This window comes from Cricetulus griseus, chromosome 7 (genome assembly GCF_003668045.3).
Source record: "Cricetulus griseus strain 17A/GY chromosome 7, alternate assembly CriGri-PICRH-1.0, whole genome shotgun sequence".
Lineage (NCBI taxonomy): Eukaryota > Metazoa > Chordata > Mammalia > Rodentia > Cricetidae > Cricetulus > Cricetulus griseus.
The window spans coordinates 1,442,289-1,470,260 of record NC_048600.1 but is presented as its reverse complement, the minus strand read 5'-3'; the positions used below and the strand labels follow the sequence as shown (position 1 = coordinate 1,470,260).

General features: G+C 40.9%; 1 protein-coding gene across 16 annotated transcripts in view; it reads left to right on the top strand.

Moving 5' to 3' along the window:
- The window catches only part of Znf644 (zinc finger protein 644), a 113,593-nt gene that overhangs the window by 44,869 nt on the left and 40,752 nt on the right, over positions 1-27,972 (top strand). For 13 of the 16 annotated variants that reach the window (XM_035448324.1, XM_035448322.1, XM_027425895.2 and 10 more), the window contains 3 exons: positions 13,982-14,084; positions 15,203-15,432; positions 26,472-26,604. In XM_035448324.1, the coding sequence (XP_035304215.1) occupies positions 13,982-14,084; positions 15,203-15,395 (296 nt within the window). In that variant the 3' untranslated portion in view covers positions 15,396-15,432; positions 26,472-26,604. Of the gene's footprint in view, positions 1-13,981; positions 14,085-14,440; positions 14,946-15,202; positions 16,880-26,471; positions 26,622-27,972 lie in introns of those variants that run through there. The other 3 variants (XM_035448319.1, XM_027425889.2, XM_035448321.1) reach the window with 3 other exon arrangements.

Sequence of the window (27,972 nt, the reverse complement as noted above, 5' to 3'; positions counted from 1 at the left end):
TTTGCTTCTGGGCAAGCATGAAATATCTCAAATATTATTTGTACTGTAATTTTGATTTATGGGAATGTTTTTCTGAAAAAAAAAGCTTTCTCTGATGTAGGACTCTGGATAGTAAGGACTTTCTTCCATATAAAGGGCCTTTCAAAGTTAGCAGTTTTCTTCTAAGAAGGATAAAGTTCAGCTGTGTTAACCATGATGCAATATTTCTTCCGGCCATCATAATAGTGTTGATGACAACTATTGAAATGTTTTGGGGGAATGTGAGGGTTGTCTGAAAAGTTTTGAGTTTCTTTGTTTTCAACATGTTTCCTTTCTTGTAGTGGCATTGGCTAGTTGATCATTGACTTAGCACAAATATTTTAGCAAAAAACTTCAAATCATTAACTTGGATTATTGATTGCGCATTCAGATGCCCCAAATAAAATGTTGTGTCTAACAGCTGTTCAGTGGTGTGTTTACCACCTCTTCACCCAGCCTTCATCAGAAAGCCTAATTTAGATTCCAGCCTTTTATGGTTTTGTGGGTAAAACACTTTCATTACCACTTTGTCAACTAGACTTTTTAATTCTTTATTGCTATGTTGTAAGCTTTGGACCTTCCCAACAGAATGGATGGTGCTATTCAAATAACAAGATTGAATTATCATAAGCTTAAGAAATGATCTGGATAGCACAGAAATCTGCCAGAAAGCGACAGTAGTATTACCTTCAGGGCCCGGAAGTCATACTACCTCCTACCTTTCCAAGGAGCATAGGCCAGCTCTGAATAACTGCCAACTGCTAACAGTTAACTCTCTTCCTTAATTCAAGCTGAGCCAACTCAACGAGCGTTTTAAAAACCATCTTTATTGTGGTACTTTTCTTTTCCCTTTTTGAAGTGAGAACTGGATTCTAGTTTTCTTTTGAATGATAGGTGTGCCTGTGAAGCTTAGAGCATGTGTGCATTGCACTGTGATGTTTACAAGTGCTGTTAGCCTGGCCAACCACTTACGCGCTTGTGCACGAAGGAGGAGTGCTGCACTTGTGACTGGTACAGGTATGTTTGAACAGATATCACAGCAAGTCTCCTCACCAGATGGGGGCCAGTAAGTTAGATGGTATCTATAGCTCTTTTTGGTAAGCAACAACTGCGTATACATTAAAGTTCAGCAACTTGTAAACTCTTAGAATTTCAATGAATGATTATTTTCATCTGGCTCATACTTATTTGACTTGGGGGAAAGTAGCCCATCTGAGGTGAACTTTTGAGTCAATATTAAAATTATACTATTTTTGATTTTTGAGGGTTTTTTTCTATTAGTGGATTCTAATAAAGACACTGCTTTGGTTAAAAAACTTGAAAAAGATTATAGTAGTGCAACTTTGGAAAAGGGTGCTTTATTAGAAAAGGAAATGAGTGAAATTTCAAATATATAGACTAATAATGGAGCTCATTGATAATTGTATAGATTTTTCTTTTAATGCTCCTAACCTACATTTAGGATTAATAAACCTAGATGCTCATTTCTGTGTTATTTTTGGTTAGCTAGTCCAGCTTTGCAGATAATCTCTTCATGCCTGCTTGTTTGTGAGCATCTGTCAGCGCACTCATAATGCGCTTCTTATGCGTTGCAAAATGCTTTGCTCTTGGCTTTGTACTCTTTCAAGCTGCTTGCTTTAGCAGGTTTCATCTTTCTCAAGTCTTAAAATACACCTTTTTTTTTTTTTTCTAAATAGAACTGGGCAAAGCTTTTCCGTTAAGTCTTCTTTCAAATCTTTTTATTTCTCTTGCTCCTTTGAAGTCATTACCTTCTGCTTTCTTGAGTACTTGTTTGCCCAGCCTTTTTCTTCTTCATGTTCTACAGCTTATATTGACTATGTCCTTGCTGCTCAAGAAACACTTGACTTGTACTGGTGTGTTTCTTCTGCTTCTTCACTTCATTTCTTGGCTTTGTACACAAATGACAGGACCACTGTTGCTATGAAGAAGACAAAAACAGTTTGGTTCCCTGATTCAGAGCTCTGACTGTGAGGTTTTAATTTTCATAGGCCTGTTTGATCAGCATGCAATTGTAGACGTTAAAGATGGAGGCAATAAAAGTGAGAAACTGCTGAGCTGGCAGATCATTGTCGTATCACTGTGCTATGTGACTTGCAAGCCTGATGCTCAGGGACAGCCTTGTGACATGTAGGTCTAGGCTTCTCTTCCATTGTGGAGGCAAGTTGTGCTCGGAATTTTGTCATTCGTCTACACTTGGAGGGTTACCACATAACAAAGCTGCTGTTCAAACCAACACTGTTTTACCTTCGCTTTTTACCCCTAATCACCATTCTCTACTATATGTAAGAAGACTTTTTTGTGGATTTCTGTTTGATGATCCTAGAATGAAAGTGGGTTTAAAGTGGGTACACTCTGGTAAAGGCTAAATAAATGAGTAATTAGAAACAAGGTATCGGTGAGGCCTACTTTAGATTTTTTTTGAATGCTTATGAAGATGTTTCATTATGTTCTTAGCAACTTATTCTGATATTTAATGGGTGAGGTGTCCCTCCACTTGTTTGTTGGTCCATTAAATACTTTTTTAAATCTCATCTGAAAACTTTTCAAGAAAACACAATAGTTTAAGGCACTGGTAACTTATTTCACCTTTCATTAAAACAACAACAAAAGCAAACCAAACTTCAAACCCTTCATTATTAGAGAGAAAAAGAATATAAAATGAATTGGACAGTCTAGGCCATCAAGAGAAAAGAGAATATTGCAGTTAAATACTAACCAACATGTCAGAAGAGGTAGACAATCAATGTTTACTTTCCATACCCACACCAGGTTTGTCTCAATCTAAAGTATGTTTGCTCCGTAAAGCCCTGCGCATGCGTGCACACACCTACACAGATACACTCACCTACACACACACACACACACACACACACACACACCTTTCCTGCTTTTTCATGCCAACTAAGTTTTTATTCAGCTTTATTAAAGTTTTTGTTTCCCAGATAGGGAATCCAGTTAATATCTATAAGTGCCACATGGCCGTTCCTTTCCCAATACTTGTATCACAGACCAAGCAGGTTCTAGATTATTATAAAGGGGTTCCTTAGTTCATATCAGTAACAAGCTTGGCTTTGTAAAAGTGTGTGTGTGTGTGTGTGTGTGTGTGTGTGTGTGTGTGTGTGTGTGTGTGTGTGTGTGTGGAGAGAGAGAGAGAGAGAGAGGTGTATAGTAAATTCTCATTTTTAAACCATACCTTCATTCAAGTGCATCACAAAATGGAACAATGAAAATGTGTGTTCTCCTTGTTCAGTCTTTGTTCATGTAGATGTTTATCTGTATGATAACAGAGCTGTTTTGAATACAGAGCTTAAATGGGGGGAGAGGCTGGGAAGGTGGTTCAGTGGCTAAAGTGCTTTCTGAAATGTGCAAGGAGCAGTGATTGGATTCTAGGCATCCATGTAAGTCAGCTGGGTGTGGAGAAACACTGGCCATCCTGTCCAGCTGACACTGTGGGCTTTGATCTTAGCGTTCAGTGAGAGACTGGCTCAATAAACAAGTACATAAAATGAAGAAGCACTTTAAGAAAGACATCCCCATGTCAGCTACTGGCCTCCACTGTGCATGAACAGGCATGTAATAGCAACACAAGTGCACAACCTTGCACATTCTCAAGACTGAGTGTGATAAGCTGTGGTAAGATGGACTTTGCCTGTTTAGAAGCATTAGCTCCTGAAGTCTTGTGTGCAATCCAGTAGAGTTCCAGAGATAAAAATGTTCATTCTAACTAACCTCCAACCAACACTCTACTTGCAAAAATGTCAATTTGCTGACTGTTCAAATACTTGTAATGTGTTGGTTCTTCATGTTAACATCTTGACTCCCACATGTAAATTCACATTTATACCTGCATACTCTCTGATACACTCTAGTGTTTTTGTTTTATTCTTTCTCGTTAAAAGTTAATGCTTATTATGACTCAGTAAGTTGGCTTGCTACCCACATTTGAATACCCTGCCTTAACTTCATTCTGTTTAGGCAGTGATATGGCCTAGAACCAATGACAGTAGACTATCTTAGAAAGCCTAACACTTCTGTGGCAGCAACAGAATTATTTTTCTTAACCTACTTGTTTTTTGTCTACCAGCTATTTTTTGAAGTTAGATAATGACCTTTGGAATGTCAAGTAAAGTAGGAATTTCTAGTTATTTAAAATGAATAGGGGAAAATATTTTTTTTTGAAGATTTTATTTATTATGTATACAGCCTTCAGCCTGCATGCCAGCAGAGGGCACCAGATCTCATTCAAGGTGGTTGTAAGCCACCATGTGGTTGCCGGGAATTGAACTCAGGACCTCTGGAAGAACAGTCAGTGCTCTTAACCGCTGAGCCATCTCTCCAGTCCGGGGAAAATATTTTTTATTACAAAGTACATTATTTGTCTATCTGAAGAGCACATTTCCACAACACTTAAGTTATCTAAAGTGACCAGTATCGTCATCCGTCCCCGTCCTGTGTCCGGTCCTCCCCCCTTGGTCCCCCTCCCCGTGATTAAAGCAGTGAGAAAAAGGTTTCAATTGTTGTCCTTTCACAGCACCCCTAGTACATTATGCCTGCTTTTCAAACCCATTCTAAAATGTAATTGTAGGTGGATCTTACTAATGGGTATTTTACCTGTTTTCAGCTTTAATGATGCAGTACTCCTGCAGATGCTGATGAACTCAGCCAGGTGCTCAATGGGTTTGTAAACCATGAGGAATGTCACTCCTGTGCTACAAAAATGCTAGAGGGGAGCTCTCCACTATGACATGGTACACACTTCCCATTGTGTGTCAGATGAAGCATGTGTGCATTCATAGTGTCTTCTGTTACTACGGTTTGATGTTCTATTGTTACTTGTGGTTCAGTCCCATAGAGTATAAGCAGCTTTAACTCAAAGCCTTGATAATTGTCTGGACTGGCTTTGCAATGAAGAAGAGGAAGAAGGGTTATTGGCAACAGTAACCAGCAAAATTAGAGCTTTGCAGATTAGTGCTCGGCTCGGTGCCATTGGGGCTGCAAGGGTCCAGCGTGGTGGTGGTTGCTTAGCTTACGTCACCTTTTGAGCAGACTAGGAATGGAGGGGACTGGCTTTTTGCTGCTTCCCTTCCAGCACGTTTTAATCCTGCACACAAATGGACATTCACACAAAATAACAAGCACATGGTATATTCTAACTTGTATTTTAAAAGCTGTCCGTGAGACAGTGTCCATATTTCCTTAGCTGTAACTTGTCTCAGCACTAAGGTGTAAGGAATAAGGACATGTATTCTGTGCTGGTGTTGCAGTAATGCACCGTTTATTCAAATTTGACAAGAAAGGGAGTCATGCTGGTGGAGTACATTTTCTAAGATTAGTTCTTAGTGCCAAACTTGACTTTTTTCCTCTAACCATTTGGATGTTATTTTTGCCTTGTGAAACAGATGGGTAAATGTAACCCTATACCCATTTAGAATAACCTATAAAGGGACTGGTAACTATTTTATTGTGCAGGGAAAGGTGTATGCTTTTTGCCCACTAACCCAAAGAGGGTTGGCTAATGACTCACTGGTTCAGCCAGCATTTCTTCAACTCTCAACTTCTTCTGTGGTCCCAGCATTGTGCTAAAGTACTGCAGAGACAGATTGAATTTTACTTATAGTTAGAAACACATCCATGGACAAGTGCCATGGATGAGCTGTGTGAAATACTCTTGAGTGTAGAGGAAAGAAAGCCCTGTAAGCCTAGACTAGGGCCAGTGTGGGTTTGATTGAGGTTTTTGTAGTCATTGATGGCTCATTAGATGCTGGAATCCAGTGGTTTTTTTGCATGCTAAAAACAAGTTGTACCAAACAGGAGCTATGCCTCATCTCAGCATGTGTTATTTGATTTGAGCCTCAAAGATCACCAGCTGACTTGGAAAGTCAGGGTCTGGAGAGGAAAGGACCCATACTTAGAAAAAGAAGGAATGATGTGGGGAAATGTGAAATGTTTATTAAAAATACTGGGAGGCAGGAGGTAGGGAGTTACATGGCTGAGATAAGTCAAGTAAAATACATAGGAAGGTAATTAATGCTGGTACTGACAGTGTAATGAAGCATAAACCCTTTTTCTATTATGTAGTTCTCACTCTCCTGAGACACATTGTGTAGACCAGGCAGCCTGTACCTGAGGTCTGCCTGCCTCTGCCTCCTGAGTACAGGGTTTAAAGGCTGGGTTCAAAAATCCCTTTTTAATCCTTTTTAAAAGGATTTATGTGATGCTTTGGAAACTTTTTAAATAGAAGATTTGGTTACAAGGAGGAGAAATTCACACTTAAGAATGTGAAGTAGGGGCACCAATAGGTGGCTAGTGTGGTGGAGGTAAAGTCAAGACAGCATGGCAGATTTGTTAGGGGTAGAACACAGGCAAGAGTTCCTCCTCACCTGGATACCCAGCTAACACCACTGCAGACGAAATACTTGATATGATGTCTGTTTTTGCTTGTCATTGGTTACAGAGTTTAGTTCTTTTTGATTGTGTCCCTCCGTCTCCACCCACCCCCCCACCCCCGTCTGGCTCCAGTCTTGTCAGTTTCTCTAGTATCCCTACTAGTTTTATTACTTATCAATTTCTAGGATTTGCTTTTTTATAGTATTAATTTATTGATGTGTCCAAAATATCTTCCGTTGCATTCTACGAGCTTTCTGTGATTTCTCATCTAGTATGAGTTCTTGAGTGTTGTTATGATCTGGACTGTGTTACGGTTACACAAAATACATTGTTAGCCAGAACTAAATGTAGGTGTTTTGCTGTAGTTGACTTTATGGATATTATCCTGGTTTTGTTTTGTTTTGTTTTTGTCAGTCTGAGTCAAGGTATGGCCATTTGAGAAGAGGGAAATCGTCACTTAAGAAAATGCCCTCAATAGATTGGCCTGTGGGGTATTTTTTTTTTTTTTTTTTAATGAATGTAGGAGAGACTCAGCTCATTGTGGGCAGTACTACCCTTGGGCCCATGATCCTGGGTGGTATAAGAAAGCAGGCTGATGAAGCTATGAGGAGCAAGCTTGTAAGCAGCTTCCTGCCTTGAGTTCCTGCCCCAAATTCCTTCAGTGATGAACTGAGAGTTGGAAGATTAAGTAAACCCTTTCTTCCCCAAGTTGCTTTGTCACAACAGACACCCTAGGACAGGTATGATACAAATGTACTCCAACTGCCTCTTGTGAGGTTAGGCCAAGAAGATGGCTTGTTGGGGATTTCATTCCTCACTTATTCAGAGGTGCAAAAGTAGAATTTACTATTTCCTTGTTTTATTTAGGGGTTGAGGAAAAATGTTAATTCTTGCTATCCAGTGTTGTATGTATATGTAACACACACACACACACACACACACACACACACACACACACACACACACACACACACACACAGCCTTAGCTAGAAGATGCCCCCAAAAGAAAATAACCTGATGAGCACGATGTCTGCTTTTAGGTTTGAACATTGTTGGAGTATGAAAAATCTTAAAAAATGATTAAAAGCCTAGTCAAATTCATTGAGACCATAAAAATGTGACATTTAGATTTGTCTGTCTTGCTGAAGTTGAATAGGTATGGAAGGTATTTTGCCTTTCTTGCTGTATATTTATTTAGTTATTCACTAATTATTCCTGAGGTGATGTCTCAGAAATACAGAAGCTTGTAGAGGGCCGGAGTTTGAATAAAATGCTTAAGTCATATTCTTTTTTTTTTTTTTTTTTTTTTTTTTTTTTGGTTTTTCGAGACAGGGTTTCTCTGTATAGCTTTGGAGCCTATCCTGGCACTTGCTCTGGAGACCAGGCTGGCCTTGAACTCACAGAGATCCGCCTGCCTGCCTCCTGAGTGCCGGGATTAAAGGCGTGCACCACCAACGCACAGCTAAGTCATTCTTTTTTTTAGAAGGTGATACACAGATTCATGTTTGTGGACTTTAATGTTTGTTCTGTGTTTTATGTGTGTCTTAGTCTAAGAGAAGTGATTTGCTCTTCTTGGCAAACACTTGCTTTGCTAAATAAAACAGCATAGAGCCCCAAACTCACCTGGGAAAAACAGTTTTAACTTGTCGACACAAAGAAGTAATATTTGCTGTCTTATTACCATTTGTGTCTAATTATTCCTCATATTTCTGGATATATTTGTGTATTGAAACAGTGGGGGCAACTACAAATTGTGCTTTTTTTCTTCTCCCACATAGACTTCAAGTGTTAATAAAAGGCTACTTTCCAAATTGTTTGCCTATCATCCTCTTCTAGGTGAAATATTAAAATATTTCTGTGGACATTTGCCCCTCCCTGATTATTTTCATTTGGGGTCAATTACTCTTTCATAGTCACTATGCCATTATGGTACTAGGCACTCAGGACATGGCCCTGAATGCATTTGTATGGTCTCATGCAAAATGAGTATGTAGTAGCCTTTGTTTGTAAACACTTAACAGTTTCAAGACTGTAGTAGCAGAGCATAAACCCCAGTGTAGAGCCCTACACAGCTGCACATCTATGAAGCTGCTTTTTGGACTCTATGCAGACAGAAAGCTTAAGTGAAAAAATAGGTTAGTCTTTAAAATAAAAAGATCCCCTGCTTCCCTTAATTTCTGCCTTGTGCCAGCTAATATTTTCCTTAAAAATACCCTAATCCAAATCTAGTTCTTTTTCCGTTGAAACTAAGAAAGATAAAATGCTTGTTTGCACAGTCTTTTATATGTTTGAGAGTCTTATGAGCATTGGAGGGTTAGTGGCAGCAATTAGAATTGAGTTTATCAGACTCACACTTGAATACACCTTGGGACATTTTCCCTTTTCCCACCTCCCAGCTGCCGCCGCCACCTTCCTCACCAGCTTTTTATTGGTGCTAGAATGGTGGCTTACCTGCTGGTGATAATGTAATCCCTGCTTTTTTTTTTTTTTTTTTTTTTTTACAAACTTGTTGCTTTTGCTTTCCAAGTTTGAACATGCTAACCTTATAGAAAAGATATTTTCTTCTTCTAGCGGGGCTATAACAGGCTTCTATTTAGTGTCTATGTAATGTGGCCATTATGCTTCACCACAACCCAGGGCTGAATCGTTTGAAGATTCCTTTCTAAAGCTTGGGCTGTAATTTAACCATCCTAAGAGGTGGAGCTTTAAGATGGCCTAAGCAGGCCTTTATTAATGAAGAAGGGGGAGGTTAGCTCCTGAAGGGCCGGCTGGGTTTGTCTAGGAAGAATGGCTTGTCCAATTTCTCTGCCCCCCCCCTCCAGCCCCCATTCTCACTTGTTCTGATGTGGTGGTGCAGCCTAGCAGAAAGGCCCTCACCAGGCACCAGTGGACTCCACCCTCCAGGATCCTGAGGATGTGCATTTGGAGAATTAAGTTGTTGCCAAGAAGTAGGACTGTTGTTACAAATCCCTGAGGGTAGCATGAGTGTGCTACCAAAATGCTTGCCTTGCTGTGTACAGAGCCTTGAATGATTGAGGTGCAGGGTCAGGAGAAAGCTGTTGACTCCTTAAGTGCTAGGATTGGAATATTGGCAGAAATAGAGACAGAAAAGGCCATGCCATTGAACTCTTGAGACAAAAATGAGGAACACGGTATTGGGAGATTGAAGTGTAAAAGTCACCCTTGTTAGATTGTTGTGAAGAATTGGGCAGAACCGTGTGGAACAAGAAAGGAAGGAGGAGGCGGCTATCTGGTACATAACATTTCCTGACAACAGAGCATTAGGCAGCCGTGAGAGGACAGCTAACTATAATTACAGTGAGGCAGGGTAGTGGATCACACCCGGTCATGTACACAGTAAGAGAGTGTGCTGGGGAGAGAGTCCTAAATGTGTCAAGAGACCCTTTGCTAAAGAGTTTTAGCAATGAAGAGGCCAGATGCTGCTCTTTGTAGTAGGGTAAAGACTGAGGGCATGTGGGCCTGTGGCAGCTCTGACTGAAGTGGCCCCTGTGATCTAGTAGGCCCACCACTCTAGAAGAAGCAAGTGGGGAAGCATTTGCTGTTTCCAACTGGTATTAAATCTTCAAGCCCCCAAGAACACAATAACTGCAGGAGCATGACTTCCACCAGGGCAGCACCCACTCGAAATGGGAATCAGAACCTACGGTGCATGGATAGGTGCGTTCATGCAAGCGTGTGTGCTCAAGCACATGTGTAGAACTGTTATAGTCAGAATCCTCTAAGATCCCAAGACTATGAGAGTACCAGCATGTCATGAGCCTGGGACAGCTACAGGCTTGGGACTCGCACCTACCAACGGAAGTCTGCCCAGAGTCAAACAAACCGTAGGGGTGGGGACTGCCCAGACTCTCCATTGTGTCCATTCTGGAGCTAAATGGTCTAATTTTTTCTACTAGCTTTTTGACTTAGATAGGACAAGTTTCTTCTTTGTTCTTTGTCTTTTGAAATGAGAATGTCTATCTTATTGTTAAAGACTAGAGTCTTAAGAGATGATTAGAAGCTACAGGGTTCTGTCCTCGGGAATGGATTGATGCTTTTATTTTAGAAATGGATAAGTTAGCACAGCAGTGATTAAAAAAACAAAAATGAGTTTGCCCAATACCCTCTTGGTTTTCTGCAAGAAGAGCCCTCACCACAAGTGGGTGCCTCTAAGACTGTGAGCCAATGCACTGGTGTTATTTCCATTCGCTCAGTCTGTGATATGTGTTATAGCAGCACACCACACACTAAAAAGCATGGATTAACCAGTAGTCAGTTAAAGAAGTTGAGCTCTTAAATGATTGGGCAGGAGTGACTGAGAGCAATTAAAATTGTTAGTGGTGAATATTAATTTAGTCATGATGCACTTCTTGGCCATAGAAGCAGCTTCAGCCAACACCAAATAAATCCTCATCCTCTGAAGACATTTGTGTAATGAAGAAAAAAATAAAATTTCTTTAGAAACAATAATTGTATACTATACACTAAGCAGAGCGATGGAAAGAGCAAGAGATTTTATATAATTACATCACTACATCACTTGGTGTAAAGTGAAGTAGTTGTTCAGAAAACAGGTTTGTCTTTGGATGGGCATATCATCTAATGGCTTGCTTGTTGTTACCTGGTTAGTGCTTTGGACTATTTCATAGTGTAACACTGTGGGGTCTTTTGAGTTTTTTTCTATATTCAGTAAAACACAGCTGTTTTACTAAAAGTTAGATTGTCGAACCTTTGGGTATGACCTTGTAGCTCAATTCATTGTCTTTTTGACCAGTTTTGCAGTAGCAGGTAAAGTCTTCCATAAACTCAAGACAACCTGAGTTTAAAGATTTCTGACCAATCTTCTGCCCTCTGAGCCAGCACATGAGGACCCGAGTCACTCAGCCTGCTTCTGCCCTCCTCCAGCAGTGTAGTCACAGAGGTGGAAACAAGGGAACCAAGATACAGTGTGAGGCCTAAAAGACTGAGCCTTAGTTGATGTGGAATACTTCTGAGACAGACATGTTTGTACATTGTCCTTTGAATTCCATAGGACATTTTGTGTAAGTTATCTTTGAGACAGCAGTTGCCATATGAATGTCTTCCTTGTACATGTTTCTGTTACTCAGGGTTTTGTTGTTGTTTGTTTTTGTTCTTTCCAGTTTTTTTCTGAATGTGTGGGCTGCATTACAGGGGTGGGTTGGGTACTAGTATTTAAAAAAAAAACCAGAAAACAAAACTTGTTACTCACTGTATTCATTTGAATTAGTAAACAGTGTTCTGGGAACCAAGGAATTTTAAAATATTTAAAATAATGGAGATGTTAAGACATTTGGATTTTCAGGTTTTATTACCAGGGATCTGGGATTTGGAAATAACCTTGTTCTTAGGAATAAACTTGTAAGGATTCTCAGTGAAGAACTTGTGTAACCTGGCGTGGAAACCCGGTTACTAGAAACCACCAGCTGCACAGTGACGGTCACACAGCTCTCTGATGTCATGCCACCTCCAAATATTAATGCTGAAATTTTGATGGTTTCATTTACAATTTTAGATGTTACCATTCATAAAACAACTTCTAGAGTCTATAGCATCAAAATTCAGAAAACACTGTTCTTCTTCATTCATGTAAAATATTCATGTAAAATATTTGCTAACAGTAGCACTCTGAAGATGGTTTGTAAGGGTCATTATAGTGCATTCTGTTTGAATTCTACAGTAATCTGTTTGCATTCTACAAGGATTTTTTTTAATATAGTGTCAAGTTGGACAACCAGCAAGCTCTTCAAAGAAAGATTGTAACTAATGCTGAACCTTGCTGTGTCCTACATCACAGAGGCAGACATTGCACCTCTCACAGGTGGAAGGAGTGAGTAACTGACAGCTAGTAGTTCTCTGGACTCTATTTCCAGAGTGTAGATCACTTAAAAGTCAGTTAATTCTAGGTTGCTTATTGCATCAGCAATGGAAAAGAAGTATATGGTGTTTGATTCATTCAAAGTAATTATGATGAAGAACCTAGTTTCTCCATTTAAGTTAGACTGCCCTGTAACATTTCCCAAAGACTCTAAGCAAATGGTGCAGTGGTATTAGAAAGAAATGTTACCCATATTGCATTGCGGTAGAACAGATTTCCATTCACACATCATCTGAATGCCAAATGCTTAAATTATGAGGTTTTGCTTAATTTTTACAGCAGAAACATTTGTTGAGTCCCTGCTGTGTACCAGGCTCTTGACTGAAATAACTAATGAGAACCTGAAAAGCATTTTCTGGAGCTGGGTTATTCAGCTTTGAAGTAGCCATTCTTCAATGCCTGACTTCTAACAGTTCTTTGCTTATTGGTCTATTATTTAATAATAAGTAGGAAAAAAAAAGTTAGGGTTCAAATAGACAAGTAACAACAAAAAGCTGGAAATAGTGACTGCGCTTTTAGGTCCCCAGTTTTTAGTTGCTGTGTGCATTTCTGTGGCCTTGCCACTTGATGGCTGTGAGGAGCTGTGGCCTCTGGTTCTGTTGGAACAGAGTTCCAATTCTCATGGAACAGCCCACTTCACGGGCGGCATGCCCTGTTGCCTTACTTAGAATTTTGTGGATGATAGAAGAGAGGTAGTCGTTTGAGTGGTTCTTCTGTGAGGTTTGGATCCCTCAGCCTAGATACCTAGAGATGAACTCTTCCTCTTCCTGCTGCTTGGCAAGCAGCACCTGCACTTGCCATCCCTTTGTGCAGAGGAGCGCCGTAGCTCTGTCCAAGGACTGGAGAGCATTGTCCTCTCTGGTTCAACTAATGAAAATCTTTGCTTTCATCAACTCATCATGTATTTGGAGTAAATCATTAAAGGGAAAAGTTAAGTAATGGAAAAGTGTCAAAACCAATACTAAAATATTTGGTCTACCCTTTAAAAAAGTATTTCTTTTTAAATCACATTTTTAAACTACTTGAGAAAATGTAGAATGAAAAACTGTGAAGAGTAGTTGGCATCGAACACTGGGTCCAGTTGTGAACTTAAATGATACAGATTTATAGTTTTCTAATAAAACTCACATGTTTCAATGATTGTGCCTGTAATATAGGTTGAGTTTAAAAATGAAAACTGAGCTGTTTGCTGCTGAATTTCAGTGGAAATTGGCTTTTCACTGAGCTTTGTCTTGCATTGTTGATATTCCATTGCTTGGTTTGCTGGGCTTATTTAATGGAGTAGTAGTCAAATGCAATTTTAATTTAGTAGCACTAAAAAGTTGTGATTTTCCTGGAAATAAGATGTTTAAAATTAGGTGTGATTAAAAGTAAAGATTCCCATTGTTGTCATTATTGACCAACCCAGCTCCTGGTGTTTTAGCCACATTTTCTCCATTCTGCATGAGTGGAGACCCTTATTTGAAAAAGGCAGCACAGAGTGCATGTGCAGATCAGAGCTGCTGTAGGAGTGAGTCACTGGGAGTTGGTGCATGCCCTGTAAACCGGGAACTGGACACACACTTCTCTAATGAGATGGTGTGTAGATGGTGTGACCTCTTTTGTGTAGGTATGCTTTATATATATGAGGAATGTTAAGTCTTTCTCTTCCTTTTTTAGCCTTAGATTGTAAGCAAAAGAAATCAAGGTCAAGATCTGGAAGCAAGAAGAAAATGTTAACATTACCTCATGGTGCTGACGAGGTTTACATTCTCCGATGCAGGTATATGCTTCTGTTGCCAAACGTCATCCCTTTCTTCGCTTTCCTTTGAGACACAGTAGCTATTTTAGTTGGCATTTTTAGTTTGTGGCATGCTCAACAATAAAGCTATAAATGATTTTGCAGAGACAGTTTATTTAGACTCTTAATTCATTGTATACTTAAGTTTGCCTCAACAGCTAGTAAGATTGGGTTTGTATATCAGCCAAATACCTGTATTCCACTGTAATTTATAGAAGTGGTTAATTAATTGCTGTGCTTTATATTCTTGATAGATTTAGTTTGCATTGTTTCTGCTGTCCATTGAGATCACATTTTCTTTCACTGCATAACTCTCCTCCCTCCATGTACCCTCACAGACCCGTGCATAGACACAGTGTACTTCTGAATTGGAGAAGACTCTTTTGAGAGATACACACTTTGGAACAATTCCTGTGCATGAATTTAGATGTTATAAAAGTTAGAAAAGTGGGGCAGGAGAACACGGCCTACTCTTCAGAGGACCCATGCCTGCTTGATTCCCATCCCCCGTTTGGTGGCCTGCAACTTCCAGTCTCAGGTTCCTAAGACCCCAGGCACATGCACATGGTGCACAGACATGGAGGCAGGGCAAGATGCCCATGCGCATTGATTTTTCTTTTTCTTTTTCTTTTTTTACAGAATTCTGTTTAGTTAATTTTAACTCAAATGATATTATAACCACTACAAAATAAATCTGTTAATAAAGGTGTAAATTGATTCAACTTAATTTAAACCAGCGCTTTTCAACCTTCTCAATTCTACGACCCTTTAACACAGTTCCTCATGTTGTGGTGCCCCGGTGCCCCATCCCACCAAAAAAACCAAACAATTATTTTCATGGTTACTTCATAACTGTAACTTTGCTACTGTTAAGAATTGTCATGTAAATATCTGATATGCAGGGTGGACTTGGGTGACCCTGTGAGAGGGTTGTCTGAACCTCAAGGGGCTGTGGCCCACAGGCTGAGAACCATCAATTTGTTAGCCAAGTGCTCTGTGTATTGTATGGTGAGATTTGTTTCTTACATTATGGGCTTTTGATGAAGAAGTTTTAAATAGTATTACCTTAAGAGAACTACTATTATCTGCTTCTCTTACAGGTTTTGTGGCCTAGTCTTTCGGGGACCATTGTCTGTTCAGGAAGACTGGATTAAGCACTTACAGCGGCACATTGTAAACGCTAATCTTCCACGGACTGGAGCTGGCATGGTGGAAGTGACATCACTACTTAAAAAGCCTGCCTCTATTACGGAAACTTCCTTTTCTTTACTAATGGCAGAAGCAGCCTCATAGGACCAGGAATCCTTTTAAACAGCAGATTTAATTGGATGTAAATTTAAAATTCTTGTCCTTTTTTTTTTTTTTTTTTTTTGTAAGCCATGTCCATTTATAAATACTAAAGTAGGAAAAATGGGGGAGCGTGGATTAAGTGGCATCTGAGCAAACTGAACACTTAATGACAGTAAGTAGTCTATATATTTTATATAGGACAGAGATGTGTTTTCAAGGTTTGCTGAATTTTGTTGGCTGAGTTTACTCAATTAAAGGTCTTACATCTGAGAGCCATCTGTAAGTGTTGCACATGGGTTTACAGACAGACTTGCTGAAAGATTGTGTTCTCTGCAGTGTTACCAGAATCAAGGCTCTGTTTCTTCCCCACACTTACATAGAAAACTAAGATATTATATTTTGTTGGTATGTATTTAGTGTTTTGTATACTTCCAGGAACTGCTAACTAAATTTACTCAACTTAGGGCATTAAATATCATGTACTTCATAGTTTGAGACTGTTCACCCAAATAGGGCAGAGTACTATCTATCTAGATGTATAAGTGTTTTGTTTTGTTTTGTTTTTTTAATCACATGGAACGGTTTTTTTGTTTTTTTTTATACTAAAAAGTGGGAGGGAGATTTGTTTAAACAAGTATTTCTAAAAGCAATGTGTACATAGTCCTGGGAATTATTTGTGGTAAGGAAGCCTTCTTGACTCGAGTTGCTTTTCTCAGACAATGAAGTGGTGCACCCACGCTACCTCCTACTTTGTCAGCAAAGATGCTATTTACCCTTTCCATTTTTGTATCATAATAGATTTTAAAAATCTAATGTTCTTTATTGCAAGACATACTTTTGTTACCAGATTTGTTTCTTTGTAATGTTTTACGTACAGTTTGACATGCTTACAGGACAGGGTTGTCTCTTTATTTAACATTGTAGAAATGTAATTAATAAACAAGGCTCACTACACAATTTAGAATAGGCTTTTTCTCATTTATATTATCTTCCAAATTTGATCAGTTAGAAAAACTATTAATACACAAACTATTTCTACATATGATGAGAATGTTTACAATTTCAATGCTAGACCTTGTTTTGGATGTGATTATATGTATGAAAATTGTGTAACACTATGCTCATGCTAAGAACCCACATAATGGAATACTGAAATAAATGTGCTGTGAGGAATGGAACGTAATGGTGCAGGTGTCTTGGTCATGATAACTTGTGATGACGCTCTTCAACTCTTTCCAAAATCAGCATCCTTTACAGACGACAGTTTGTGTGCAAGCACCCATTCCACACCATTTCATGTAGTTGCTAATAGAGGTGAACCAAGGATATGCATTGATGCTTTTTTCATTTGTAAATAAAGAGAAAAAACAGTTAAAGTGAAGGAGTATTTTGGAAGACTATATACATACCTCACTGCCAGTGAAATTACTTTTCCTGTGGTATATCTCCTTACCAGAAATTGCTAAATAAAAAGACTTCAAGAATTATGATGCCTCTAACATGAAGCATTTCTTATTTTTATCATGGGAACTAGTCCATGAAATATTGTTTATAAATACCAAGTTACTTTGGTTTTCTAGAAACACTACATTAGTCAGTATGTTATTTGTGAAAAAATAATTTTGCCTGCTATGGTTATTAACCTTTTAATTTGGGGCCGTTTAATGTGTTGAATCACATCACATTCCATTACTTTTGACTGAAAATATCCCAAGCCTGTCTTGATATTGATAACCTCTTACTACAGATGTTTTATTGAATTTCCATAGGTAGATTTCAATCTGTGTATGTCCTATTGTCTGCTTACTTGATGGAGAAAAATCTCACTGGTTTCCCTGGGCTGACTTTGAACTCAGAACCCTCCCATCTCAGCCTCTGGCCTAACTGGGAATACACCAGTGTGGCACTGTTCCTGGCTCAAGATAATTTTTGAAATTGAGCCATAATGCTAACAAAACAAGTAGAATTCAGAAGATTAGGGAGGAAATGACAGGGAAAATGAGAACACTTACAGTTTTTTGAGACTCTTAGATTTATTTATTATTTTAGTCATGGCAGCTGTCAAAATGTAGGAGTGTAGGTAGAATTAGTATAACCCACGTATTTCAGAATTAAACCAAAGACCTTCCCAGGAACAACTTCGGTACCTCATAAGTATAGAATCATGTCATTTGCAAATAAGGATGCGGGATGTTCCTTCTCTTTAGTTAACTCCTATTTATTTATTTATTTATTTATTTATTTACTTTTCATTATTTACTTAAAAAGTCACTGTGTGTGTGTGTGTGTGTGTGTGTGTGTGTGTGTAGGGCACAGCACACTTGTGGAGAGTGAAAGGGTGCTTGCTGGAGTTCTCCCCTTGCACCATGTGGGTTCAGGGGTCAGGCTCAGGCGGCCTGCCTTGTACCAGGATGAGCATCCTCTGCTGTGCCGTCTTTCCCCCTTCCCCTCACCCCCCCCACCTCCTGTGATCTTGTTTCATTGCTCTAGCCACGATTTTGAACATTATATTGAGCAAAAATGATGGGAATGGGCGCATTTGCCTCATTCCTGATTCGAAAGGACATACTTTTAAGTTTTTCAGTATTTGTTTATAATGTTGTTGGGTATGGATTTGTATTAACATCCTTTGTTTGATTCCTTCTATCCTGGTTTACTTATCAGAAAAGAGTCTTGAACTTTGTCCAGTTGTGTGTTCTCTGCCTCAAAGTATATATGTTGTATTCAACATTTATTGGTCTGCATATGTTGTGCCAATCTTGATGCATGTCTGGCATGAATCAGGGTATTTGTTGTCCTTGCTGTGTTCTTAAGTAACATGGTTTGCACGACTCTCATTGAGAATGTCCATACTGTGGTGGCATTCTTGGTGGTCAGCGTGGCACACCTGTGAAACGAGAACGCCAGATGAGGAATTGCCTCCATCAGATTGACCTGTGGGTTTGACTGGGAGACATTTTCTTGATTGCTGATTTATATCCAAGAGCCTGCCCACTGTGGGTGGTGGTATCCCGTACAAAGACAGCTGGGGAAGCAAGCTAGGAAGCAGTGTTCCCTCCATGGTTCTGTGTGGTTTCCTTCAGTGATATGGCTGTGGCCTGAGACTTGGAAGATGAAATGAGCCCTCTCCTCCTCCAGCTGCTTTTGGTTATGGTATCAACAAAACCACAAGACCAGAAAGGAAACTATGTTTACCTACGCTCGTTGGGGAAGTTGATTTCTACCCATGCTCACAAGGAGAATTGATTTCCCATTTCTCTTTTTTGTTGGGTCTTTATCTGGCTTTGGTATCAGAACTGCTCGCTTCATAAATGATTTTCGGTGTGTTTTTCCCTTCCTTTTTTGTGGGCTAGTCTGAGAAGTGGGAGGTGGAGTAGTGCTAACTCTTCCTTTAGAGCTCAACCATGCACCATCTGGTATGGACTTTCCTTGGTGGGGAGTTTTAAGTTTTCAGAGTCTTCCCATAGTTTTCCTTCTGTATCTCATTGGGCATTTGCTATAAAAGCCCATCCTATCTCTTCATTTAATATTTTGGGTCTATTCTCTCTTCTTAGTTCTGGTAGAGATCTGTTTGTCTTTTCAATAAATGAACTTTGGTTTGATTGATACTGTGTATTATCATTTCCTCTATTAATTTCTGACCTGATCTTTCTTGTTTCTGGCCACCTGCTTCTTTGGGGTTTGACTTGTTCTAATTTTCTGGGACCTTGACTGAACTTCATCCTTAGGTTCCTTTTTAAATCTAAGTATTAAGTTCTAATTTTTTCCTAGAGCTGACCTAGTTGTGGCCTAAAAGTTCTAGCAGAGTTCTAGGGATTTCTAAACAACCTCCCTGATGGCTTCGTTGACCCACTGATGAGTTGGGTGTAGAAAGACCTGGATGGGTTCCCAGCACCACACTGGGTGGCTCACAACCACCCTGAACTGCAGCTGCAGAAGGAATCCCATGTGTCTGGCACTCGTGTCCTGTGTGTATCCACGCACAATGACATACACATATAGACAGAATTTTTTAAATAAAATCTTTTTTAAAGGAATATATTGAGTTTCTCAGGCATTTATGTGGTTTCACTTGCTATTAATTTCTTCTCTATACCACTATGATCTGTTAGGAAATAGAAGTGATTGATTTCTGTCTTTCTTAAGTTGCAGTTCTGTGACCTATAATGAGATCCTGTAGGCACTCCCTGTCTGTAGATCTGTTGGGACCATCTGATCCATTGTGAGCTTTGACCCTGAGGGTTCTTTGTTGACTTTTAGTTTGGACGATCTGCCTAATGATGAACACAGTCACCCACTGTTGTAGTTGGATACTTTTCTCTACCCCACTGGTTCCCCTGGACCGGTTCCTCTTGCTCCTGGCCGCTTATGAAGTAATCACTCAGTGGCTAATAGTAAATAGAATTTGGCCAATGGCTCAGGCTTTATTACTGGCTAGTCTCTCTCTCTCTCTCTCTCTCTCTCTCTCTCTCTCTCTCTCTCTCTCTCTCTTCTTTCCCTCTTTCTCTCTCCTCTTCCTCCTCTCTGTCTCTCTCCTCTTCTTCCCCTCCCCCAAAGTCTATGGGGTTTGTTACCTCACATGTTGCTTTTCTGGTGGCAGGACCAAGGCAACTTTGAAAGAAAGCATCTAATCAGGGCCCTGCTGACCGTTTTAGTTTTAGATTATCATGGTGGGAAGCAGGCAGGCAGGCATTGTGTTGGAGCATTTTTATATCCTGATCAGGTAGCAGGTGGCAGGATGGGGGGGGCGGGGAGACGGCATATCTGTAGATGAGAGTTGCTGGGAGAAAGCTTCCAGGAAATTGCTAAAGCAGGTGTCTGCATGGGCTGTTCCTGTGTTAGCCAAACACAGAGCCCCAAGTTCACACTACTGTTAGCGTCTCTCCCACTGGGGAGTGCACAGCATGTCCTCTTGTCCTTCCTCCTCTAAAATTAGGCCATTGCAACAGCATCAGAAGTGTTTAAAATGGCTTATGTAAAGGTATCTTTTCATTAAAATCAGGTTTAATTATAATTATGTTTAGTTATAATTGGTTTATGTAATAACACTTTTTGGACACAGTACTTCTGAAAGAGGTGCAGAGTTCGTTTTGGCAAAAATAAAAAGCCTCATTCGTAGCATGTCATAGATGACACACGGAGACTGGCAGATATTTTTAAAAAATGTAAAAAAAAATTTAAAAAGCCAGACAAAATCATAGGGCAAGCCATAAACAAAAGAGAGCCTTAATGTGATTTAAATACCGTGACTGAGATGCAGTCAGCGTCAGCCTGGACTGAGTTGGACACCACATCATCCTCTATGGAAATGTATTCTAGCAAAAGACTACTACGGTCACCATCTGTCCCCCACATCTCACCGACTGGCCTGTCCCCCAGTGAGATGCAGCAGATATGTTTAACATAAGCACATCTTCCTCTCACTACAAAGTGTGTCACCCCAGTGTTGTGAAGACTGTTTCAGGGAACTATTAAGACAACTGGCGCGCACTCGAGCACACACACACACACACACACACACACACACGGGGGGGGGGCACTTCTGATAGACCTGTGAACATTCGTTGGTCTTATGTGTGCTTTAAAATTTGTCCTTTAGGGGTAAAATATAGAAGGAAGCTTTATTTAGTGAAACCATTTCAGTCTTTGGTTCCCTGAGAACAGTACCAAGATTGTCGCCATACACCTCAACTGATGTCAGATGTCCTCTACAGTGATGGCTGGAGGACCCGGCCTCTCAGTCCCTGAGATGGAGTCTGCAGGGGCTCCCTTCAGATTACTTTGGAAGTACTGCAGAAGCAGTGGTGTGATTGGCTGCCTGGAAAGTGTTCTGCCTTCAGCTGTGTTCTTGTCTTTTGTCAGACTGCGTAGTATCTTACTGACTGCTGGAAGGAATGAAACCGTATTGTCTATCTATTGCTTAGGAAGCACCCCTAGTCTGCAGATCTCTAGTTAGTCCTAAAAAAGCCCTTTGTAGGTCTGTGGAACTCTTCCTGATAAGATAGGGGCCTTAGAAGTATGTGCACACTGCAGGGGAAAGATTAAACATTTTATTGTATGAGGTTGTATGAAACTGACCCTTTATGGGACTAAAATGAAGCCTTATTTGGGAACTAAGCTGCAATTAATAGAAGCAAAGGAAAATATAAATCATATTTTGCAGCAGACTCAATTGTCATAAGAGGCAAGACAAAACAAAAATGTTTACTGCCATTTACTTTGTATAAATTGTTGATTAGGGAACAACAGCAGTGGGGCTCGTGGCCAAGGAAGTAAACAGAACAGTATCCTGAAGAAGGGATGCTTTGGCACTACAGGCGTAGATAACTTGCCTCATCTACTGTGTGAACAGAATTAACCCAAATAACTGGGGTTGAAAGATAACAAAACTGATGAGGTGAATGGAGATGGCAACAGAGTATCTTCATGCGATACCACTTCTTGGCCATGGGGACCGCTGCCATTGGTGTAGGGGGCAAGATTCATAATTCATTTGAAATTCAAGAGCAGCAGACTGGGTAATAGCAGTTTTGGATAAATCCTTGGCCAGCTGAATACTAGCGCCTAAACCCACTCAGATACAAATGTGAAGGGCATTATGCAGAAGACGGTGGCCAGCTGTTCTCTATCTACCGAGTTCAAACAATAAGGACTAGATGTCAGGGATTTGGGCCAAGAATAGGAAGACTTAGTGACTGAATTAAGTTCCTGTGGAACCTTTTGAAATCTATCCCTTAAATCTGGAGCATGGACAGTCAGTACAGACAGCATATAAGAGTGGAGTGTATGTGTGGGGGAGCCCCAGTGTCAGCTGAAGATGAGCATTTAGCTAAATCAGGAAGCTGCCTTTGGAGAGGAGCAGAGTCTGTTTTTGGCTTTCTTGGTTAACACGATTTTGAATTAAATCTTGTTCTCATTGGCATCTGCCTACAGTTTCCGAGCCGCTGCCTCCTGCAGAGTATTGCTAAACAACACTTGGCATCAACAGAGTTTGTTTTTGAGAATTATCATTTCACCTCCTCTTCCAACTTCTCCTGTGCCCCCCACTCCCTCTCAAATTGAGGATCTCTTAATTTTGATAATTGTTACATAGACCCACACATGGAACTATAAATAGGACCTGCTGAGTCTGCTGATACTACTCCTTTGTATGTCTGTGTAGGGATGACCACTTGGATTTGGATGACTGGGTAGGGGGCGTGTCCCTGAGAAAGCAGATTCTCCCTCTCTCAGCAATCATTAATTGCCTGTAATGCCTCCCTTAGAGGCGGCGCCTTGTGAAATTTCTTCCATCCACGTTGGCATGTCAACTGATGGTGTCGTCCTTTAGGGCAGTCATATTGTTAGGTTTCATGAGTGCAGCTCTCCTGTTGGATAAGGAGTGCAGCTCTCCTGTTGCTGAAGACTCCCCCCAACTCTTACCATCTTTCCACCTCCTTTTCCACGGTGCTCCTTGAGCTTTAGTAAGTGTAGGGTTTGTGTTTTTTATGTATCCCTGGGGGAGGAGCACCCCATGGTCACTTCTGACTTTCTGTAATGGTCTCCACCTACTGCACAGAAAAGCCTCATTGATGAGGGGTGAGAACTGCAAATTTCACTCTTTACTGGATTTCCCCCCAAACTACTTTTCAGAGAAAGCCCATTTCAGGACCAAGAACTGCAAGCATTAGAGGCAGCACCAAGGGTATGGCTTTGAGGGCTTGGGTCCTTTAGGTGTTGGACCCGGAGAGCTAGAATGCTGCAGGAGGGGCAGGTTCTGCTGCTGTGGGTCCAGGGAGAGACTTATGGTATATTAGATTAGAATTTTGGGGTATGACACAAGCAATCTATTGCCCTCTTCTACCTTAAGAATCGCTAATTCATTGGGGTGGTGGCGGCACATGCCTTTAATCCCAGCAATCAGGAGGCAGAAGTAGATGGATCTCTGAGTTCTAGGCCAGCCTGGTCTACAGAACGAGTTCCAGAAGAGGCCCCTAAAGCGACACAGAGAAACCCTGTCTAAAGAATCACTAATTTGATACTAATAATGATATCAGGAGACTTCAGCCCGGTGCAGTGTTGTGCTAGCATATTTTTTATGTGTGTTTTCTCTTCTGGTGCTCTGTTGTGTTTACAGGTACCTGGTTTGTTGAGCTTGTCAACTTTAGTAGTGTAAATTTTCTCACTGTGGCTTGCCAGAGCTCCAAAAGTGAAAACAGGTGAGGTTTCACTCTGGGTGCTGGGAATTTGTGGAGGCTCAGCTCTCACTGCTGTGGTTGTCCAGTGAGTTCCAGAACAACCAGGACTGTTACACAGAGAAACCCTGTCTCAAAACAAAAACCTAAAAACTTGGAAGCATGGCTTTGGGTTTTTGGTTTGGTTTTTCAAGACAGGGTTATTCTGTGTAGCTTTGGAGCCTATCCTGGCACTCGCTCTGTAGACCAGGCTGGCCTCGAACTCTCAGAGATCCACCTGCCTCTGCTGGGATTAAAGGTGTGCACCACCACTGCCCAGCAGCATGTTTAATTTTATTTTAAAATGCTGGTGTTTAAAAGTCGTAGCATACCGATGAGCATTGCCCTAAATTAAAAAAAAAAAAATTCCCAGTTGGGAATGTTTATTTTTAGCTAGTTATTGGCTTACAGTCCACTCCTTATTGTCATTTTTTTTAAAGATTTTATTTTCTTATTATGTATACAACATTCTGCTTCTGTTTATATCTGCACACCAGAAGAGGGCACCAGATCTCATAATGGATGGTTGTGAGCCACCATGTGATTCTGGGAACTCAGGACCTCTGGAAGAGCAGTCGGAGCTCTTAACCTCTGAGCCATCTCTCCAGCCCTCCCTATTGTCATTCTGAAACCTGCAAATCACCTTGGGAGGTGTATCTTACAACTTCCCTAATGCTGGAATGCCCAATGGCTTGAGCTACCTACAAATCGTGTAAGAACTGGAATTTCCAGTTTTCTTTTCCATTGTCTTCCTCTCCAAAAGCAACTGGGGGTGGGGGGGAGGGGGAGAGTTTGATCTCCATCGAGTAGTCAGTACAGAGAAGTCATAGCTGGAACTCAAGACAACAACTGATGCAGAGGCCATGGCTCTATCAGCTACTTTCTTATACCCCAGGACCATGGGCCCAGGGTGGCACTGCCCCTGTGGGATGGACCCACCCACATCATCAGTTGAGAAAGTGTGTTCCAGGCTTGCCCACAAGCTAGTCTGGGAGGAGACTTCTTAATTGAGATCCCCTCTTTTGAAATGACTATCCTGTGTCAAGTTACATAAAACTAGCAGGTAGCATGAATTTACTTTTGAACTCTTGTTGTCTGTATTTTGACAAAACCACTCAGTGGCTGCAGAAACCTCCCCCTGAAAGCAATGGATTTTGAGAACACAGTCACCACGGAATCTACACTGATAAGTTACTGATAATGTTGATAGTCACACATTGCTACATCTGTGCACTGATTTGAAAACAATCCTTGGGTGACATTGTAAAATCAGGAGAAAGGCTTAGGAGGACAGAGGTTGGAGTCCAGTGCCAACTCCTTCTGTGTTCTATGAATAGCAGCAATGTCACCTAGACAAACTCTACCAGTGTTCAAACGTTTTCATGGAGTAAGTAAACGGCCAGTGCTTCCTGTTGGTGAGGTGTATTTGACTTAGGCTGGGCAGGAGTTAGAGACACACATCAGACTATAGGAAATTCACTTTCTCACTAACAAAGGATTTGTACCCAAATAAAATTACCAACCTGGTCCACTTAAAATTTTGGTGTTAGGTTTGGGTGATTTTATTCATTCTTTGGTTTCTGGTGTTAAGGGTTGTACTGACGACCTCGGTGTCCTGGATGCTTGTCCTCTCTTGATCCTCAGTGGGCATTGTTAAGAAGAGTTCTGTCCACTCCCGGTCTGGAAAAAAGGCTCAGCAGTTAAGAGTGCTTCCTGCTTACGTACAGTGCCTCACAACCATCTGTAACTCCATTTCTCTTGGACCCAATGCTCCATTCTGGTCTGCAAGCATTCTGCTTGCCTACATGACATCACTTAGGCAAACACAAAGAAGTTTTAGGTCACACAAAAGCATTGCCTCCCTGAAGGTGGTCTGCAACAAGCAGTCTCCCCCGTTCTATTATAATTCATGGTCAGGTGGGCCACTGCCAGGGTAAGTAGTTATAGATATATACTTTCCAAACACAATACAGCCAAATCTGGAGCTGTGATTCTGCTTCTTGTATCCTAAGTTTTACAAATGGAGGTCAGAGGAGAATGCATGGTTGGGTGTAGAACCACCAGATGGCGGTATGTGTGGACTAAAAGCATTGATTCCCTCTGCAGCGGGGATGTTCCTTACCTTACTTCACAAAAGACAGGTTTTCTTTTTTTGGCATCTGTTTTCTCTCTCTCTCTCTCTCTCTCTCTCTCTCTCTCTCTCTCTCTGTCTGTCTGTCTGTCTGTCTGTCTCTCTCCTGCTAATGCAGAGGCTCAAGTTGCTGTACACAATGTCATTTTCGATCTTTTTCCACTTTATCGAGGCAGTATCTCTCACTGGACCTGGAGTTTGCCAATGCCGGCAATCAGTCTAGCCAGCCAGCTTGCCCTGAGAAAGCTGTCTGTGCCTCCTGAGGACAGATGGCCACCACCCTACATTTCTGTGGGTTCTAGGGGTTCATATTCTTCACACTTGCAGGCTAGCACTAGAGCCCACTTAAACTCCCAAGCCTCCTTAAACTGCTTGAGGGTGAATGATGGATAAAGTCATTGTAGTCTTGGCAAGTGTGATCTGGAACATAGCTGGATCTTCCAGAAACTAAGATATTATAAATGGATTTCCAAGAGAGATTGAAATAATCATTAAGCTGCCATGGGGAAAGAAGCTAGGGAAAATCTTAATGAAAAAAGATTAAACTGGTCTATTGATTACCACTTCCTTGTTTTGACCAAGTCCCTGGCCAAAAGCAACTTCAGGGAGGAAGGATTTATTCTGTCTTACAGTTTGAGGATGGCAGCAGGACTGAGGGAGGTTGGTCACATGGTGTCAGTCAGGAAGCAATGGAAACAAATGCTGTGCTGAGCTTGCTTTCTTCTTTCCATTCAGAACCCGAAGCCACCTCATGTGCATGTCCAGAGGTATGTGTCCATGCTCACTCTAAACCCAGGCAGCCGGTCATGAAGATTGTTCTCCCAGGATGAGAAGACCACAGAGGACCACAGAAGACCTACATCCAAAGGTATGTAGAAATTGAAGGTAAGTTGTGTGGCTTCCACCAAATGAACAAGTGAGTGAAGAAATGGGTAGTTCTCAAATGGTCAAGTACAAGGGACCCATTAAGCTCATGAGGAAAGCAGGGTGTGGTGGCACACTCCTTTAATGCCAGAACTAGGGAAGCAGAGGAGATGGATCTCTGTAAATCTGAGGCCAGCCAGCATTACAGAGACAGTAAGGCCCTGTCTCTCAAAACAAAACAAACAAAACACCACCACCAGAGGCTGGAGAGGGGACTATATAGTTCAGAGCCCTTGTTGCTCTTGCAGAGGACCCAGGTTTGGTTCCTAACACTCATATAATGGCTCACAACCATCCATAGCTCCAGTTCCAGGGAATCCAGTGCTCTCTTGTGACTTCTGTGGGTACCAGGCACAGGGAAATACAAATCAAAACTACTTTGAGATTCTGTTTCACCCTAGAGAGAATGACTCTCATTAAGAAAATAAACAATAGCCAATATTTGTAATAAATAAGAGAACCCTCATAAACTGCTAGAGGAAGTTACTTGAGCAAGTATAGAAATTATATACACATACACACACATACACACACACACACACACACACAAATAAATAAATAAAAACAACAACACAAACAAAATCCCTGTCTTAGGGTTTCTATTGCTGTGAAGAGACACCATGACCACAGCAACTCTTTTTTGTTTGTTTGTTTTTTGTTTTTGTTTTTTTTGTTTTTTTTTAAGATTTTATTATGTATACAACATTCTGCTTCCATGTGTATCTGCACACCATAAGAGGGCATCAGATCTCATAACAGATGGTTGTGAGCCACTATGTGGTTGCTGGGAATTGAACTCAGGACCTCTGGAAGAGTAGTCAGTGCTCTTAACCTCTGAGCCATCTCTCCAGTCCCCATAGCAACTCTTATAAAGGAAAAATATTTAATTAGGTCTGGCTTATAATTTCAGAGGTCTAGTTCATTGTTGTCACGGTGGGAAACAAGATGGCAACAGGCAGACACGGTGCTGGAGGAGCTGAGAGTTCTACATCTTGATCCACAGGCAGCAGGAAGTGAACTGTGTCCCACTAATGCCTCAAAGCCTACCCCCACAGTGGCACACTTCCTCTGTAGTTGGATGTTTATCTTTCCTGCCCACCAGTTCCCAAATAACCACTTACCATCAATTACAATTGTTTGGCCAATGGCTCAGGCAAATTACTGATTAGCTCTCACATTTAAATCAACCCGTTTCTATTAATCTGTGTATCACCACGTGGACTTGGCTTACTGGTAATGTTCTGGCATCTTACCCCGTTGGCAGTTATATGGCATCTCCTCAATTCTGCCTACTTTTTCTCCATATCTGTTT